Below are 18118 nucleotides of genomic sequence, written 5' to 3' on the forward strand. Positions count from 1 at the left end.
AAGGGGGAGAAGGGCCGGGAGTACATGTAGATGCAGGGAATAAAGATCATAGACACCACGATGATGTGGGTGGTGCAAGTAGATGCTGCCTTTCTCCTTGCCTTTCCTGAGTGGGACCTCAGCATCACCAGGATAACAGTATAAGAGATCAGAAGGAGAAGGAACCAGATAAGAACCAGCAACCCACTATTGGAGATCATAAGGAATTCTAGGAGGGAGGTGTCTGTGCAGGCAAGTCTCAACATTTGTGGAATGTCACAGTAAAAGTTATCCAGGACATTGGGACCACAAAAAGGCAATGGGAGCATCAGGGCCAGCTGGACAATGGAGTGAACAAAGCCCCCGACCCAGGCAGCCAGCACCAGCCCCACACACAATTGAGTGTTCATGATGGTGACATAGTGAAGGGGCCGGGAGATGGCTATGTACCGATCATAAGCCATGACCGAGAGAAAGAAGACAGTGGCACCTCCCAAGAGGTGGAAGAAGAAGATCTGGGCCATGCAGCCCTGGTAGGAGATAGTCTTGGTCTCATGAAAGAAGTCCACCAGCATCTTTGGAGAAGTGACTGTGGAACAGCAGAGGTCTATGACAGCCAGATTTCGAAGCAGAAAAAACATGGGCATGTGGAGCCGGGAGTCAATAAAACGGAAGCGAGTCGCAAACTGACATTCTGTCCTTAAAGAGAAATGGAAATCCCTGTGTGCCTGGCCCCTTTGTTACAACACCTCCCATGCCGGATAATTTTTTTTCTTATTTCTAGATTATCTCCCCACTCCAAGATGACCTGACTTGCTTCAGCTAACTCCAAGTCAGGGCCAGCTAGAGAGCTGAGACCGAAGGACAGATTCGATTCTCAGATTTTATGTTTGCTGTTAACATGGTCTTCTCAGTTATGTGGCTGAATTACAGAACATGTCCCCATCTTCGGAGAATGAAGAGTTTAGGCACAGAGGGGGCTCGGGACTTACAGGACATGTTTGCAGGTCATGTCCGCGGATTTAAGGCAGAAAGGTAGCATTTACATACTCTTCCTGTTACAACTTTCTAGAAAGATGACCTTGCCTGAGAACTGAGAAGAGGGGTGAGGGGCTGGGAGAGCTCAGAGAGCCCCCTCTTCCCTCCACTGGATACCAATATGGTGACAAAAGATGGACAGGCAGTGGGCGTTGTGGAAAGCACTGGAGGATAATCGAGAGGCCCGGTGGCAACAGATGGCCCTCAGGCTAAGTCATTGTGTAAGTCCGAGCAAATCACGTCATTTATCTCGGTCCTGATTTCCTCATTTTCAAAATGAGATCGCGCTCGTAATCGTCATGGTTTTCCAGCTTGGAAATGCTGCTTTCGTGGATAAATAAGGCATTTCTAGGACCCACGTAAATCTACAGCGAACCCCCAGAAGTCCTAGGAATCCATTCGGGTATTTTCTACAGGAGGTTGAAGTCCGCACAGCATCGGACGGCTTCGGGGTTAGGTAGGTGGCAGGTGGCGTGTGCCGTGTGGCCGCTCCAGGAACACGTGCGCGCTGGTAGTCGTGGGTCCTGCTGTTGTTCTGTTTCTGATCGAAAGGATTATAAGTGTCACATGAAATCGTAAGGGAGTCATCACATAACACAGAGTCTACGATAACTGTGGAAACGAGACCCTTTACACACGGGAAAAGAAGCAGAATGCACGCTTAAACCATGGTTATGTTTGGATGAGGCACTAAGAAGCTTTTTCTTCCCCTTTTTCCTACTTCTTGGCATTTTTATGTTTTTCTTGGAGTATTAACTATTTTATAACCCATCTAGTAAACATTATTTATTTTGAAACATTTCGTACTTAGGCACAAGATGAACTTCTCTTATGCCCAACAATAATAGTGTTGACATTATTGGGGCACGCTCGCCAGTTTAACGAATCTTGAGAAATGCTTCCCACTTATATCGACATTTAATTGCTATGCAAACACTTACTTTTAATAGAAAAACTGGAGGCAAAGGCAACATTCAGTTTTGTCATCTCCTCGGAAATATTTTAATGTAGGTGATCCGTTTGAATTCCACAGGCGACAGTGGTCACAGGGAGAGAGTATATAGGAAAACTCTTCTATTTAGCAGAATTCAGGAAATCCGAGCCCTTTGGAAAAGAAATCCTCTATTTTTAGAACACTCAGCAGTTAAAACCATTTGCTGGTCTTCGAGCCCCAGACGTTCCACACATTAATTTCTTTTGTAGGACAAGTTGAAAAAAGGACCCAGCTCTTTCTGGCAATAAAAGGGTCATTACGCCCTCATCTTGGTTTGAAATTCCTCATTTTTGGTTGTTTGCGTTGGTTCTTAGTCAACACTCTTCTCACTTTATATTTCAAACACAGTCAGTTCACGTTATTCTATTTTTAGTTCGAACCCTTTTTCCCCACCCTGCGCTGAAATCGGGAGATCGGATTTCGCATCCAGTGTGCAATCGCTCGCCGGAAGCCGGCTGAGGTCTCTCTCGCACCCCGGTTTTCTGCTGGAAAACCTGTCTTCCCTCTCTGAGCGGACACACGAGCAAAGCTTCTTCTCTGCCTCTCCCACAGGGGCATCAGGGAGACGCCGTTGGGCAGGGGGCGCCTTCTGGATCCTGAGCATCGATGGCAGCCCGGCTGGCCTCCGTGTGACGTGATGCTTCCCACGGGAACTCGGTGATGGGAGCCGGCAGCGGGAACCCTGCCATCGCCTTCCGCCCGGCAGGGCCCCTCGGCTCGTCCTCCTGAGCGATGTGCTCTCCCCGAACCTGTCACTTAGGCTTCTGCCACCAGCGGTCCCCATTGGCTCCTCGCAGCAGCATTTCCCAAAGTAGCTCTTACTCCAAGTGCTCCGATGAGATCGCCCAGCAGCTCTGGGTATCTGGAACTTGGTAGGGTCCTTGGTGCTTCTCCGGGCACTCTGACCGCGGAGCCACGTGACATCCGCTGATGCCTAGAGAGCCGAGGGCTGTTCTAAGGGGCGACCTCGGCCCAGGCCACGCAGAGCCTTGTGCTGACGGGCACCTCGTTACCAAGCTCTTTTGATGCATATCATTTGTTCATTCATTCATTCATTCATTCATTCACCTGTGCCGACGGGCACCTCGTTACCAAGCTCTTTTGATGAATATCATTTGTTCATTCATTCATTCATTCATTCAAAAACCGTTCACTGCATGTCAGTTACATGCCCGACAATCTGTTATGTAGTCATGATTCCCAAAGGGATTTAGAAGTCGGCTGAGCCTCTGAGAAGACTAGTAGGAAAGATCCAACTTAAAAACAAAGCAAAACAAACAATAACATTGCTTAGGCTACATCCGAAATGTGTTTAGACAAAGCGTGGAGGACGGAGCACTAGATCGCTGCTCCGAGACCCCTCGGTCTTCACGGAGGACGTGGCGCCGGCTCTTCCGTTGGAAGGAGCTGGACAGGGAGCAAGCAGAGCATGGCCGGGGGCGGAGGTGCTCCGAGGGGCCCGCGACGCTTCCAGCGACGTCGCCACTAAGTTCTCAGGAGCAAAGGAGCGGCAGGAGCTCAAGCTAGAGAGGGAGCCCGACCTCCAGCGTGGGGCAGGTCACGCGTCTTTGCTGAGGAGTTCGTGCGCATTCCGGGAGCACTGTCCCCGCGAGGAGGAAGGAGCAGGATCGACTTGGACAAGATGCCTGTGAAAGGTGCTTCTCTGCAGCGTGGAGGGCGGGCGGGCAGAAGCGATGCCCGCCATGAGCATGAAACGGCTGGGAGGGCGGAGGTCGCCTGCAGCCCCGGAGTCCTGTCTTTTCACAGGAGCAGGGACGAAGGGCCGGCACTTGGCAGGCCCGGGGGCGGGCGGGTAAGTGAACCCTGGGAAGCAACAGTGGACGTCGTCGGGAGCTCTGAGGTGAGCTGTCTTGAGCATATCTGCCCCCCCTGGGGGCCTCCCTGAAGCGAACGCGCGGAGGGAGTGGGGTGCGTTAGTGGCTGAGGTCCCACTGAGAGTTTGAGCCACTGGACTTGGATTTTGCCTTCTACGTGCAGGCTGGTAGACATGGGGGCATTGAATTTTTGAGTTCGGAGGCTGAGACACAGTGTAAATGAAGTGTTTGTCACACAGTGTTTAACTCTTTAAAGTGATATTTTATTTCTTCCTGACATAGAAAGTAAAACTCAGAGAGGCTGAGTGATTTTCCCGACATCACAGAGTAGCACTCCTGGCTGCTTGTCTAAGAGCCTCTCAGCATCTCGGATTAATTTCCAATTCTGTCTCCTACATGAGAAGTTGTTGAATTTCTCCTGGGAGTACAGTAGTTACTTGTGATGATGAAATTCAAATATTGTCCCTTAATGAACAAACACAACAAGTTTCTATACTAATATTTGTATAAAAATGTGGTTTTAGCAACTAGTCACTTTAGGTCTCTGTTTCTGTCCCCACCCCACTCTATTTATTTTTCAAAACCATAAAAGAAATGAAAGCGTATAAAGTCCAAACACAGACACATTTACATACACACATCAGGAGACATAACATGAGGTTTTCATAAACGTCACTCCGCCGCGTGATATGTATTCTGAGTTAAGTACCCCGCAAACATCATCACATATGATCTTCCAAATGACATGTCTTTTATGTGGTGTGTGGGCAATTTTGCAATTATGTGTTTCTCATGTGTTACGAACTTGTGAAAGTGGTTCAAACCATATTTTCGTTGTTATATATAAAAAAAAAAAATGGCATTAAGCGCCCACACGTGCAGTGTGTCATCCCAGACGCCGGGGGCGCTGCCGGTGAGCCCGGTCAATATCCCACCAGGGAGCAGCGGGAAAGGAGGATCTATTGACTTAGCAAGATCGAAGGCGTCACGACAGATAATCTAGGAGAAATAGGTTGATGTATTCTTCCCACCTGTCCTTCCTCCACGCGTACGCCTCACCAGGTGGTCACCGTGCGACCGCCAGCTCCCTAGAGGCCAGTGAACTGAGACCGAGACAGAGGTGCGTGGTCGGGGTTGATGGCTGTGCTGCGGAGGAAAGATCCGCAGGTTCCTAACGCAGGAGCCCGTGAGCCGCAGAAGTCCCCAGGACGGTTCCGTGTTTGGCGGTGGCCCTGGCGGCGTCTCCCGGGTTCTGTCATTTATTTCAGCCTCCCTCCAAAGAAAAGCCCCCATCACCCCCTGTCTCCTCCTTACCCATGATCGAGGCGGATTCTGTCATTTGCAACCTAAAAGGCTATTTGAGCACAAACGGCGATTAGTCTAGAATATACAAGGGGTGCCTGGAGAGTATGAGATCACCCCACGACCATCTGCTTAGGTCATGAAGAACTTTGCAATCAAGGAAGCAGACCGCCTGGCGAGTCGGGAGTTTCCGGGTACTGGGGGTGCTTAAGCAGGAACCGAGTGACCATATGTCAGGACAGCGAGGCTGTGGCAAGCCTGGGTGGATGAGCGACAAGGCCATGGTTTTATGATGGCCGATTACGTTATTACACAATCGAGCCATGTAAATAGATGGCGACATGCACAGTCAACTGTGCAAATATTAGACATAGATCGAGCGAATGATTGAGATTATATATCTGTGCCACGACAAGAATTTCTGGTGTGGCACCAAGTCCAGAGTGACAATATATGAGTTCTATGTTCAGAGATTAAGATAAAGTGACAAATTAATATCTGCTCCTTAGTGACTGGGAAAGTTTCCAACTAATCACGGAAACTGAACATCTGAGTGCTCTTTTTAATTTTATACATAAATGAAGAAAGTAGGTTACTAGCATGCTGCAGTGTCTGGCTTTAATAGCGCCTTTTACAAAGATGAACAGAAATTGTTGAAAAGATAAAAACGAATTGAGTACAGTTTTATTGCTTAGAACCATTCTTCATTAAAATAAATAGCAGCTTGGCCTCCGTGTCCATGCTCCTGTGCTTACGTGCCTTCCCACCGTTTACCAAGTCGTGTCAATAAGTTATCAAAACTAACCAGAGAGGATTTTACAGTGGAAAGTCTGGCCTGGACCCGTTTTCACCATGGCGTGCTTTTTCCAGAAAGAACTTGTAAAATTCCTGGGAAGTGAGTGTTTTAAAAAACAATATTGCAAACGCTGCGTCGCCCCTGACTGGTCGGTCCTCTTCTGTCTGGGTCTCGGGCGTGTGGTTTCTCCCTTCTCGACACCGTCGTGCGAACCTCGGTCTCCTCCATCTCTCGTTTACCTCCTGCCTCTTCATCCTCTTCAGGGTCAGGAACTACTCTTTTATTGTTCGTTTGTTTTGTTCTTTTGGTTGTCGAAGATTAAAAATGACACATATCCACCATTAAAATCTCATAAAATACAAAATAGGGAGTTAAAAAAAAACTTACCTCAAATCCCATTAACGAGAAGAAGCCATTCTTGGGACGAGGTGCACATTTTGTCTAGCTATCTCTTCCTGTGTCGTTGCAGCTATAAAATGGAAAAAAAAAATGGCAGAAATAATTTTAGAAAAATAGAATCCAATAACACATCCTATTTGAAAATCAATTACATCGCATTTAATTTTATTCGAACTAAAGGAAAACGGAAAGAACGGAAATCGATTTTTATCACGCGTCCAAAGAACCTCTTTAAATTAAAAAAAAAAAAAGACTAAGATGTTTTAAAAGAGAAAAGTGATTATTTGGGTTAACCAAATGTTTCAACATTAGGCTTTAGATATTTATTTTTCCACGATACCCAATTTCTCTTATTTTTCTTATCACGTTCGTCATTTCAGGAGTATCGCATGGATGAATTCCCACGTCGTGAAAACTCTCGCTACTGGCCCTTTCCCTCAGCGCGACCCCGGCACCCATCCTCGTCCCCGCACGTGTCGTCCTCGGCTCCTTTTCACGGTTCAGGGGTGCTCCGCGGGATCGAGGTTCCCCGGTCTGACCCGTCCCCCGCTGAAGGATCTGTGGGTCGCTTCCGCTCCGGGTTATCGAAGATCGTTTCTGCGCACGCTCACGTGCTGGTCTTTCAGTGGACACAGGTGTAAACTCCTCTGGCATAGACACCTGAGGACGCAGCTCCCGGGCGGCATGGTGAGCACGTGTTTAGTTTCGTGGGAAACGGCCGCGCCTCAGAGCGGCTGTCACCATTCGCTACAGTTATTTCTTCCCATAGTCACACGCTTCCATAGATGGAACACCCAACACCAACACCGACGAACGCTGCTTTTAGATGGGTGGATGGCTTTGATTGATCACCTTTGTTTTTGTGCCTCGTGTTTAAAAATCTCATTGAAAAGTTTTATTAGGTGTATTAGGATGCTCATGTGGTCGAGAATGTTTCTGGCCTTTCTATCCGAAGGACAACTTGAGGGTGTAACAATTCTGATGGCCATTGGTCCATTGTGTTTGGGCATTTCCGGTTATTATAGAGAACCTGACTCCCCGCCTCTTCCAAAAAAAAGCATAACTCGTTTTTTCAATCTGGATACTTTTGTGATTCTTTATCCTTGAAATATGGTAATTTCGCTGGTCGTGTCTTGCTGTGAATTTTCCCAAATGCGTTTATTCTGGGTGAAACTACACAGGCAAATATTTCATTGTTTCAGAAAACCTTTCTTGCGCCCTGAATATTCTCTCTTTACTTTTTCCTGTTCTGCTCTTAAGAAAGGACCATCCATTTACCTTCTGACAGGTTCTCTCTGCGGGAGGCAATAGAAATGGCCAGCTGATACAGCGCCTCCCTCCCAGCGCTCTGCGGTGTTGAAGTCTCTTCACGAAGACCTTTTACTGTCCCCATGGCCTTGCAACGCGGTAGCTGACACGTCTCCTGAGGGGAGATTTTGGCGGAACCTTCCGTCTTGTTCCACCACACTTGGTTCCAGGCCGTGTAGCAGTTGCTAAGGATGTTTCGCTGTTTGTTGTAGGCGGTTTAGAAATTCCTTCGACTCATAAAAATAGTGTTTCCCCTATTACCTTTTGTCTTGTTTCGGTTGCTTTCGAAGAATCTGAGGAAAAAGAATAAAGCAAAATGCCCAGCATGTCCATCCTTTTTTTTTTTTTTAATTTTACTTTTCAATTAGAGTTGACATTCAATATGATTTCATATTCGTTTCAGGTGTATAGCATAGTGGTTAGACATTCGTATACTTTGTGAAGTGATTTCTCCAATTAGTCTGGTACCCACCTGGCACCACACATGGTTATTCCCTGTTATTCCCTGTGCCATGCTTCACTTTTCCACGACTGTTTTATAATCACCAATATGTGCCGCTTAATCCCTTTATCTTTTTCACCCAGACCCCCAACTCCCCTCCCATCTGGCGACTATCAGTTTGTTCTCCGTGTTTATGAGTCCGTTTTCATTTTGTTTGGTTGGTTATGTTGTTCCTTAGATTTTACATATAAGTGACATCATATGGTATTTGTCTTTCTCTGTCTGACTTATTTCACTCAGCATAATACCCTCTAGGTCCATCCATGTTGGTACAGACGATAAGATTTCATTGTTCATGGCTGAGTAATATTCCGCTGCGTTATGTGCCGTAGCTTCTTTATCCCGTCATCTACGGGTGGGCACTCAGGTTCCTGCACGTCCGTCTTTAACAGGAAGCGTCACGACCTTGTCTTCACCTTCCTCTCCTCTTACTCCTGGCAGTGTTGACTCAGAGTTGGAAAATCCCCACAGAATGACTGAACAGATGAGTAAATTCACACACACACACAAAAACAAAACAGTGTTCTGTACTAGGCAGAAATCATGGAAAATGATAGGGCTGCAACCAGCTAAAAGAAACGACCGAGACTGTCTCTGACCATTGTGATCGAGTGACCCATGAAGAACTCCTTCGATATTTTTCACCATTTCCTGAATCGCTCACATACAAATCAAGTAAATGACTCATAAATAATCCGTTCTCACTGTGAAAACTGCTGGGGGCAAAAAAAAAAAAGGATCATTGCAGTCCAGTAATTTTGGTTGCAAGAATATAGCTATTTTCATTAAGCTTCTAGGGTTTGCCAGATTTTAACTGTTGCAATTCCTATTGACATTTCATGAGGAAGAAGAAAGAAAAGAATTTCCAGAATAATCCGACCGCTACAGCATTCGCGTCTTCGGGTTTTTTTCACTGACCCTGTTATTTGTGGTCGACGCAGGACTGAGTACACAGGTGTGACATCAGGGCCCTGGTTTTCGGAGGCTACTGGTAAATCACGGTAAATAACTGCAAAGTTTAGAATTCTGAAATCTTTTTGTATTAGGTGCAAATGTTCGAGTAAGTCTTTATTCAACTTGAGAAATGCTAACTAAAGAAAAATAAACAAATGAAACAGGGTCCTTTTTTTGTACACTGTTGGCAGAAATCAAAGGGGTACAATCATTGGAAATGGGAACTACCTATTACAGTTGAAAAATACATTCTCTGTGAACCAGTAATTTAACTTCTCGATTTAGACTTGACAGAAATTCATGCCCATAGGCACCAAAAGACATAGACAAAGTATTTGCAGTAACATCGTTTGTAGTATCTCCAGATTAGAAACAACCAGAACATTCATCAAGAGTAGAATATGGGGGAATACACTGCAGCCAACTCATTTGAGGAACTGCGTTGGTAGGTCTGTTAGTGAGGCCGATTTCTGTGGCCTCCTTATGTCAAAACTAGCTATTGTGGCATTTGCTTTTGCTTATAATAGCACCTTGCTCCAAGTATGAACTTTTGCAGGGTGTCGACGGGGCCCCCAACCTCAATTAATTTCCTTTAGCTCCGTTCTTTCTCAGGAGACAGTTAGATTGCCTTTCTTCAGTTTGATATTGTCTCAATTTTATTTCATTGCTGTTCTTCAAATTATGTGTCACATTACTCATTTCTCACTAGTTTTTTAGGGATCTTTCAAGTGTAGGAGTACAGGCACTGTACAATATTGCCAGCTGACTCACGACCATGAGAATATAAAACGATGATTAAATATACAGGCAAAATACTGATCACAAGTAAAAATAAATAAGTTGGAAATATTTTCAGCTTATATGAAAAAAGATATTTGTTATTCAAACTAATAAGGATCACATGAGGTCACCCAATTAAAGTATAGAAAATACGTTTAATATGTAAACATTAAATAATGGTCGACATTGTTATCTATGAATGAAATTATATTTTAAAAGACCGATGAGATGTCTTCTATGCTTTTGGGATGATAAAATATTTGGTGTTTTATAGATGAAGGTGCTGCAGTCTCCTATAATGTGCGTAACTCATTATATTAATTGCTTCTTGCAATTAATTTGGCAGCATCTATCATGACAAAAATAACAAACAGACATACATATTGACAGATGAAATTACCTTTGGATCAGAATCCCACTTCGGGAATTTAAACTGAGGACTTTATCTAAAAATAAAAAGATGATTATTGTAGTATTTATATAACAGCAAAATCTTGCATCAACCTCAATATTCACAAAAAATTAAAATGGAAATGTTATAGTATGCATAACTTAAAATAATAATTATGGAGTTTATGCAACATGAAAATGCTTGATACAAAAGCAAAATCCATACTGATTTCTATGTCAAGAATATAACTCTGTACAAGTTACATTCTTTTTCTGCAACAGAAAAATGGAAATAGTTTGGCATATCGGGATAGTAACATCAATTTAATTGAACAACAATTTAAGAAACATTAATTGTAAATGTGCTGTTACGAAATGTCACATGTATAATGCTAACCGTCCTTTAATTCCTTAGGACTGATATTGGTGGCATAAAAGGCTTTGCGAATGTCAGTCTTTGTCTCTCCCGAAACCCAACCGTCACCTGCAATCTGAGCCCTTCTGAGTCTACAGTGTACACACCTGGGCATATTGGCAGCTCACTGTCCAGTGCGAATGACGCCTGCAAACGATTGTCTGCCATGTGCCTGGGAAGAAGGGCTTGGGTCAGCCTCATCTCTCCCCACCGGGGTGTGGTCAGGTTCTGTGACCGACCTGTCACATATTAGGTCTTGGTTTACACTCCCGCTGAAACGATTTGTTTTTCCAGCTTCTTCGCTGTGTAAGTTCCGCTAGATTCTTCTCGTGTTTGGAGCCAAACGTTATCCCTCAGAGAGTCGGAGGAGCCTCCTTTCCCCGAGCTGCGAACATCCGGGACCCCGAACTTCTGCTCAGAATCAAGACCATGGCCGCCGTGTCTAGGGTTGGTCACCTCCAGGGGCCGTGCTTAGGCGTGAAGAGACCCAATTACCGCTCTGTCTGCCACCTCTAAACAACTCTAAACTGGACACTGTGGCTTCCACGGGTTCATCTATTTATTTATTTTTGAGCCTTCAATCTGAATCATCCTTTGTTGAAGATACTCGCCTCCCGACCCAAGAGCCTGCAGCTGCCGAATGTCTGTCTCACTTCGCAAGGGGACGAGGGGCTGTGTCGTGGTTGTTTGTGAAAAGATACGCACGTGCTGAATGACGGAGACGCAGTTGGAGCTGCTGGCGTCTGCGTGGCTTGGCGCGTTCCAGGGGTGCGTTCAGGTGTGCAATGCCCCAGGCTGTTGCAACCCATCGAAATGAGACGTTCTGCAGGGAAGAGAATAATCTCCACGAGTACAGACTACAAAGTGTGTGTGAACTTGATGTTCTTTCAGGACTCGCCACGGAACTTACTGAATGCATTTTTCTCGCATTCCGAGAAAATGAGCGGGCTAAGTCAAGGTTATAGATGAGCAACTGTGACAGCGGAGCCGTGTTAGAACTTCGCTCGGAATTCAGGTGCTCGTCTGACACGTGGCATCTTAGAACTGGAGGGAAAAATACGAAAGGAATGCTTGCTCCGTTTGTCCCATGCAGAAACTTGACCTCGAGTAATACTGAAAGAAAGAGTTATGATTGTCTGTAATCTCGACATCTGGAACAGTCTGTTAATTAAAGCCCTTATATTTTTTCCAGCTTGTGCATCTCAAAAGCAGTACTTAGACATTTCACTTATTGAAAATTATGTATCGAATTGTTTCATTTACCCTTTTAATATTAGAGCCGGTGCTCTGAATGTGGGCCAGGCACTGGGCTGGGCAGTTTAGAAGGTTTACCTCGCTGAATCCTATGCAGCTTTATGGCATAGGTATGACATTTATGTGCCTTATACAGCTTGGAGAATGGAGACCTACACATGTCAACTTGCCTTAGGAAGTAAAAGCCTTAGGAAGTTCTCAGGCTTAGGAAGCTGCGTGGTTCCGGTTTGAACCCAGATAGCTTAATTCCAGAGTCCACCCGTGTCCTTAACCACCGCACTGTGTGACATGTGAGTGGCGCAAGCAAAACCTCGAAAGGTCAAAGCAGACGTCCCGGCATCATGGTGCTCACGAGCATCACCCCTGGGTCCCCATCGCACTCCGTCCTCCGGCCTGCCTCCCGGCGTCTCGGGCAGTGGAGGTACTGCGGAGGGGACAGGGCGTGTGAGCGCGTCAGTGGCTGAGTGGCATTGTTGAGATGCCGTTTTCCTGGACACGTCTACTCCGCCTGTTTCGTGTTCGTCCCAAAACATGGGACATAACGACTGTGACTAAGGAACCTGATCACAGCACCGAGGACGCAGTTCAAGCCGTGGTTCCGACGAGATCCAACCCTTCCCGAGGCGAGGTCTCTAGACTGGGTTTAGAATTAATTTCCAGTCCTCCCTTCCCCAGAGAAATATTCTATGGTGAAACTTGAACTAGGAGAAAAGGCTTTAACTAAATGCTTGCGGTGTCTACTGTATCTCAAATCAGTAATTCAGACAATGAAAACTTTCATCATTTAAAATCAGCGGAAGAGTAATGAATACAAGCACCTGCTTGGGGCGACGAAAAAGTTTTGGCAATAGATAGTGGCGATGGTTTCACAGCATTGTGGCCGATCAGTGCCACTTAGTTATACACGTTAAAGTAGTTGAAATGGCAATTTTTATGACACATATATCTTTTACCACAATACAATGATCAGTAATAGTGACTTCTTCAGGTTGTCAGTTAAAAATAAAACAAGATAGGTACTAGAATATGCTTTAACTCTGCTCAAAGACATCTCAGTCACTAGAGGGATACAGCAGTCAGGTAAAGGTGTGAGGTCTGGAGTGGGCTGTACCCCAAGGACCCACAGTTTGAATCACGCGAGGTCAGCTTGCATTGAGTCTTCTTACTGATATGGAGGGGGCGCGTCTCTTCATCCTGGGGACAGGCAGCAAGGTCTTGGCTTTAGTGTCAGTCTAGGGGACTCTAACTCATAGGCGGAGGTCAAAATGGCAGCGTGAGGTGCAGGATAGAGCTGCGTATTCAGCAGACAACAAAGGACAAAACAGACACCTGCACAGAGTTCCCGCGATGGATGAGACACTAGCCAGGGACTTGAGAGAAGAGCTTCGGTTTGGTGACTGTAGCCAGCGGGCGGCATTAATCTGCATTTTAAAGGTCAGCCATTGTCATGGAAAATGCCTGCAAAGATGGAAGCCCAAAGGCACGTGTCTTCTTCCAGACTCCATGCTTGTCCAGGCCACAGGCTGGGCGCGCCATGTGGACGAATTTGTGGCCAAGAGCTCCAGTGGGTCTATGGTCCCAGGATTAAAACCTTGGGTCCAGGAGTCAGGGATAAGGCTTGTCTCTCAGAGAAAGACTCATACCTGGAGCCCAAGAGATACCACCCAGTAAGCTGGATGGGGAAAGGGGTTCGTCGTGTGGAATTCTTTCGGGAGGGTAGTTCCCAACCTGCTGACACCAGCAGGTTTAAAGGAAGCTGCAACCCTGAGCTGAGTTCCTATTAAATCAGGTGATTATCAGATTATTGCCTCTCTCTCTTTTGTGCTGGGAAAGCCTGAGAACGGAGAGGTGTCTCCTCACTTTAACGGACAGGTCCACATTTTCACACTGCTTGCTGTTTTATCCAAGAGAAGCCAAAAGCCTGATCTTTACAGGTAGAGAACAAGCCCATCCATGTGGCCAGGCAAGAAAAAATTACAGCTTAGTTGAAGAGTCTCTGAACACAAGGGTTACTGAACAAACTAATGGGAGAGACAGAAGAGAACTTTAATAATAATGTGTAAGGTAGATTCTCAGTAAAATTTCAAATAATCTAGAGGAGTGAGTGCATTTAAGAAGCCCTGGAGAAAGAAATCACGTCAACTCCTGTGATGTTGTGCCTGACCAAATTTCACCCGCATTTTGAAAAATTGGCTATCTTTGTACATCGTGGATACCAGTTCTATTGGAAAGATCTGTCATACTAACATCTTCCCCTTCTCTGTAGATTCATTTCCATTCCCGTATCGGTGTCTTCGTGAATAGAGTTTCTTAAATTAACGCAGTCCAATTTATCATGTTTCTCCTTTATATGGTTAGTGGCGGTTGTGGGTTGTGTACGAAATCTTTGCCTCTTATCATGTCTTGAAGGTGTTCTACTTCGTTTTCTTTAGAATACTTACAGTTTTGCCTTCCATATTTATCTATGAGACATCTGGAATTGAACTTTTCGTGTATATGATGTCAGGTAGGAGCCAAGATTAATTTTTTTTTTCGGTAAGGGTGTCTCCTACCTACCCTGCCCCATGTGCTGTCATAAACTCAGTATTTGTAGGGGTCTGTTTCTGGGCTCTGTTCATTCCAGGGGCCAAATTTTCTCTCCTTACACCAATTCTATGTTGTCTTAATTGCTATAGCTTCATCATAGGTGTTGGCAGCTGGCAACGTAAGTCCTTCAGCTTCGTTTTTATTTTTCAAAATTGCCTTATCTGTTCTTATCCTTTTGTATTTCCAAGTAACTTTTTAGAATCAACTTGTCAGCATCAACACAGCAACAGAATCCTGCTGGGGTGGGGTGCTGATGGAGATCATTGCAGCTATAGATTAACTGGAGGAAAATTGACATATTTACAATATCTCACCTTCCAGACCCTGAACGTAGTAAATTCTTCTGTTTATTAAGGTGTTCTTCATATCATCCGTGTTTGGTAGTTTTTTCTGTAGAGGTATTGTACATATTCTGTTAGATTGATTCTTGGGTATTTGATGTTTTTCAATGCTTTTGCAAATGATATCTTGTTAAAATTTTTCATTTGCTTGATATCACATACGTATGTAATATTTCTTAACATTTTATGGTGAAAGCATTTAAACATATAGAAAACTTGAAAACAAATTTACAGTGAACACACACACCATGATCCAGATTCAGATATTAACATTTTCCCTGCTTGCTTGCTCACCCGGGTACCCATCTCTGCATCCCCTTTCTAGTCAGTAAGTGTGCCACGGTTCATTTATTGATTTTCCTACAAATTGACACACGGGCTGTTTCCAGTTTGGGGCTCTTACAAGCATTCTTTTACGAGTCTTTTGTTATTTTGGCATTCATTTTCATACGTTTGAATATTAATTTTCATGTTTTGAATAAATACTTAGACTCGGAATTGCTGGTTCAAGGGTAGCTGTCGGCTTAGCTTTATAAAACCTGCCAGAGGCTTTCCCAAAGCGGTTGCACCATTTACACTCATACCAATAATGATGCATTTTGGTTGCTTCGGACAGTTGATTTTGGTATATTGACATTGTATTCAGAGACCCTAATAATTTGACTTACTAAAGATAATGGTTTGGATTTTTATGTAGACAATTATCTGCCTGCAAATAATGACATTTACTTCCTTCTTTTGTTTTACCTTTTATTTCTTTGTCTTGTCTGGCTAGAATCCCCAATCGATGTTTAATAGAAGAAGTGATTGTGGACCTCTCTGTCTTATTTTTGATTTCAGGGAGAAAGCTTTGAATAACTCATTATTAAGCATGATAGGTAAAAGAGGTCAAAGGGTACAAACTTTCATTTGCAAGACGTATAAGTCCTGGGGAGGTCTAATGCCCAGCTTGCTGACTGTACTGGACGATACTGTGTTGTATACTTGAAAGTTGCTAAGTGTAGATCCTCAAGTTCTCATCACACACAGACACGAGGTAACTATGTGAGGTGATAGATAAATTAATGAAAGGTATTATGGTGATCACAATGTACATTTGTATCAAACCATCACTTCGTATACCTTAAACTTATACAATGTTATGTCAAGTATATTTCAAAAAAGCTTAAAAAAAGAGTCATCTTGAATTAAAAAAAGAAAAGTAAGATGTTTATTCCCTCTATTTCATGTTTCCTAAGATTTCAAAAAAAATCATTAATAGGTGTTGATTTTATTATGTGCTTTTTCTGTATTTATTTTGATTTTATACACATTTTTATGATTATTTATATATGATTATAAACAAAATATGATTATATATATAACCCTGAACCAAAGATATATATATATATCTTTTCTCTTTTGTACGTTATTGTGGTATATAAGTTACCTATTGCCATATAACAAATTACCCCCAAGTTTAGCAGTTTGAAACAACACATTTATTTTCTTATGTAATTTCCGAGAGTAAGAAATCCAGGAGCCGTTTAGCTTGGCGATTCTGTCGCTGGCTCTCCAGTCAGGTTGCAGAGAAGCTGGTGGCCAGGGTAACAGCCGTCCCGAGTTTGGGTGGGCTGGAGGGTTCCCTTCCACAAAGTTGGACTCACGTGGCCGCTGGCAGGAGGCTGAAGTTCCTCTCCAGCCACTGGCGAAAGGCTTCAGTTTCTTACCAAGTGGACATTTTTTCTCATGGCTGCTTGGGTATCATCACTGCAAAGCTGTTTGCACGGTGCCCTTTCCGACCTCGTCTCCCAAGTCAGATACCATCACTTTGCTTTATTCTGTTAGTTAAAGAGGGTCCTTAAGTCCAGCTCACACGGAGGGGAGAGGATTCTCTATTAACGAGGGGAGGGCTGTTAAAGCATCAGTGGCATGTTTCAAAGCCACCACATAGGGTACATCGTGTTGAATATTTTTCAAATGTTAATCTGCCCTTAATTTCCAGGAATAAATTTACTTGGTAATAACATATTATTCTTTCGTATATTGTTATATTTGATTGCTAATTTTTATTTAATATTTTTACATATATGTATTTTGTAATGTGCTTGTGAAGTTTTAATATCTAAGGTATTCTGGCCTCATAAAATAGCCAAGATTTTAAATTTCTTCTTATGTTACTTTTGGTTAGTAGCATTTTTCAGGAAACTTGCCCGTTTCATATAAATTGTTACCTTTAGAGTTGTAAAGTTGTTTATATTGTACTCTTGTTATTTTGTTACCATCTGTAGGCTATGTAGTCATATTTTTTTTCATTCCTGATATTAGTAATTTGTATTTTCTCTTTTTCTTTTCCTCGATCAGTCTTGCTAAAGTTCATTGATTTAATTAGCTGTTTTAAGGAAGGAAAATTTCCTTTGTTTTACTTTTGTAAATATCTTCACCGGGGTATAATTTACATATCATAAAATTCACCCACAGCAAGTATACCACTCAATGACTTTTAGTAAGTTTTAACCAATGTCACAACCAAGTTTCAGGACTATAAGAAACAATCCCTTATCCAATATTCTGATAGTCCTGGTTGACTTCTTTCCTGTGATCTCATGAATGGCCTTGAACCCAAACCACTTAACTAAGCCGCTCTCAAATTCCTGAACCACAGAAATTATGAGATGATAAGTGTTTGCTTCAAACAGCTACATTTTGGAATAACAGCATAGTACTGCATAAGTACAGCAAGAAACAGCTAATACAGATCACCGTTCTTTCTAACTCTTCCATTTATACTTCTGGGGTGAACTTCAGAATCGTTTAAACAAATTGCTCCCCAAAGTATCGTTGTTATGTTAAATTTGCATTTCCATATTGAGTAGTGATGGATTAGTCAGCGTTTCCCAGGGGAACAGAAGCAGGAGGATCTGCACAGGCTGAGTGAAAAGCCCCGAGGTCTGCGGTGATCCAGCCGGTGACACAAGTTCCAGCCGGGGTCCGAGTGTGAAGGTGGGACACCAACGTCCAGCCCAAAGGCTTTCATGCCGGGAGAGGACAGTCTCCCTCACTCGGCCTTTTTCTTCTCCTCGAGGCTCCAAAGGGCTGGACGAGGCCCGTCCACCGTGGGAAGGGCCAGCCACGCCACTGAACCCACTGACACACATGTTCACCTCATTTCGACTCCCCCTCAGAGATTCGCCCGGAAATGCTGTTTACCGCCACGGCCCCCACAGTGGTACGAGCACGCTTTGGAAATAAAGCAGATTCGCATT

The 18118-nt window shown here is 44.0% G+C and overlaps 1 protein-coding gene across 1 annotated transcript in view; it reads right to left on the bottom strand.

Moving 5' to 3' along the window:
- LOC107195685 (olfactory receptor 4D1-like) overlaps nucleotides 1-639 on the bottom strand; it is a 25101-nt gene extending 24462 nt beyond the window's left edge. The window contains exon 1 of the mRNA XM_015589418.1: nucleotides 2-639. Coding sequence (XP_015444904.1) covers nucleotides 2-626 — 625 coding nt within the window. The 5' untranslated portion in view covers nucleotides 627-639. The remainder of the gene's footprint in view (nucleotide 1) is intronic.
- Nucleotides 640-18118: the final 17479 nt, after the last annotated feature.

This window comes from Pteropus alecto, unplaced genomic scaffold (assembly GCF_000325575.1).
Source record: "Pteropus alecto unplaced genomic scaffold, ASM32557v1 scaffold21, whole genome shotgun sequence".
Lineage (NCBI taxonomy): Eukaryota > Metazoa > Chordata > Mammalia > Chiroptera > Pteropodidae > Pteropus > Pteropus alecto.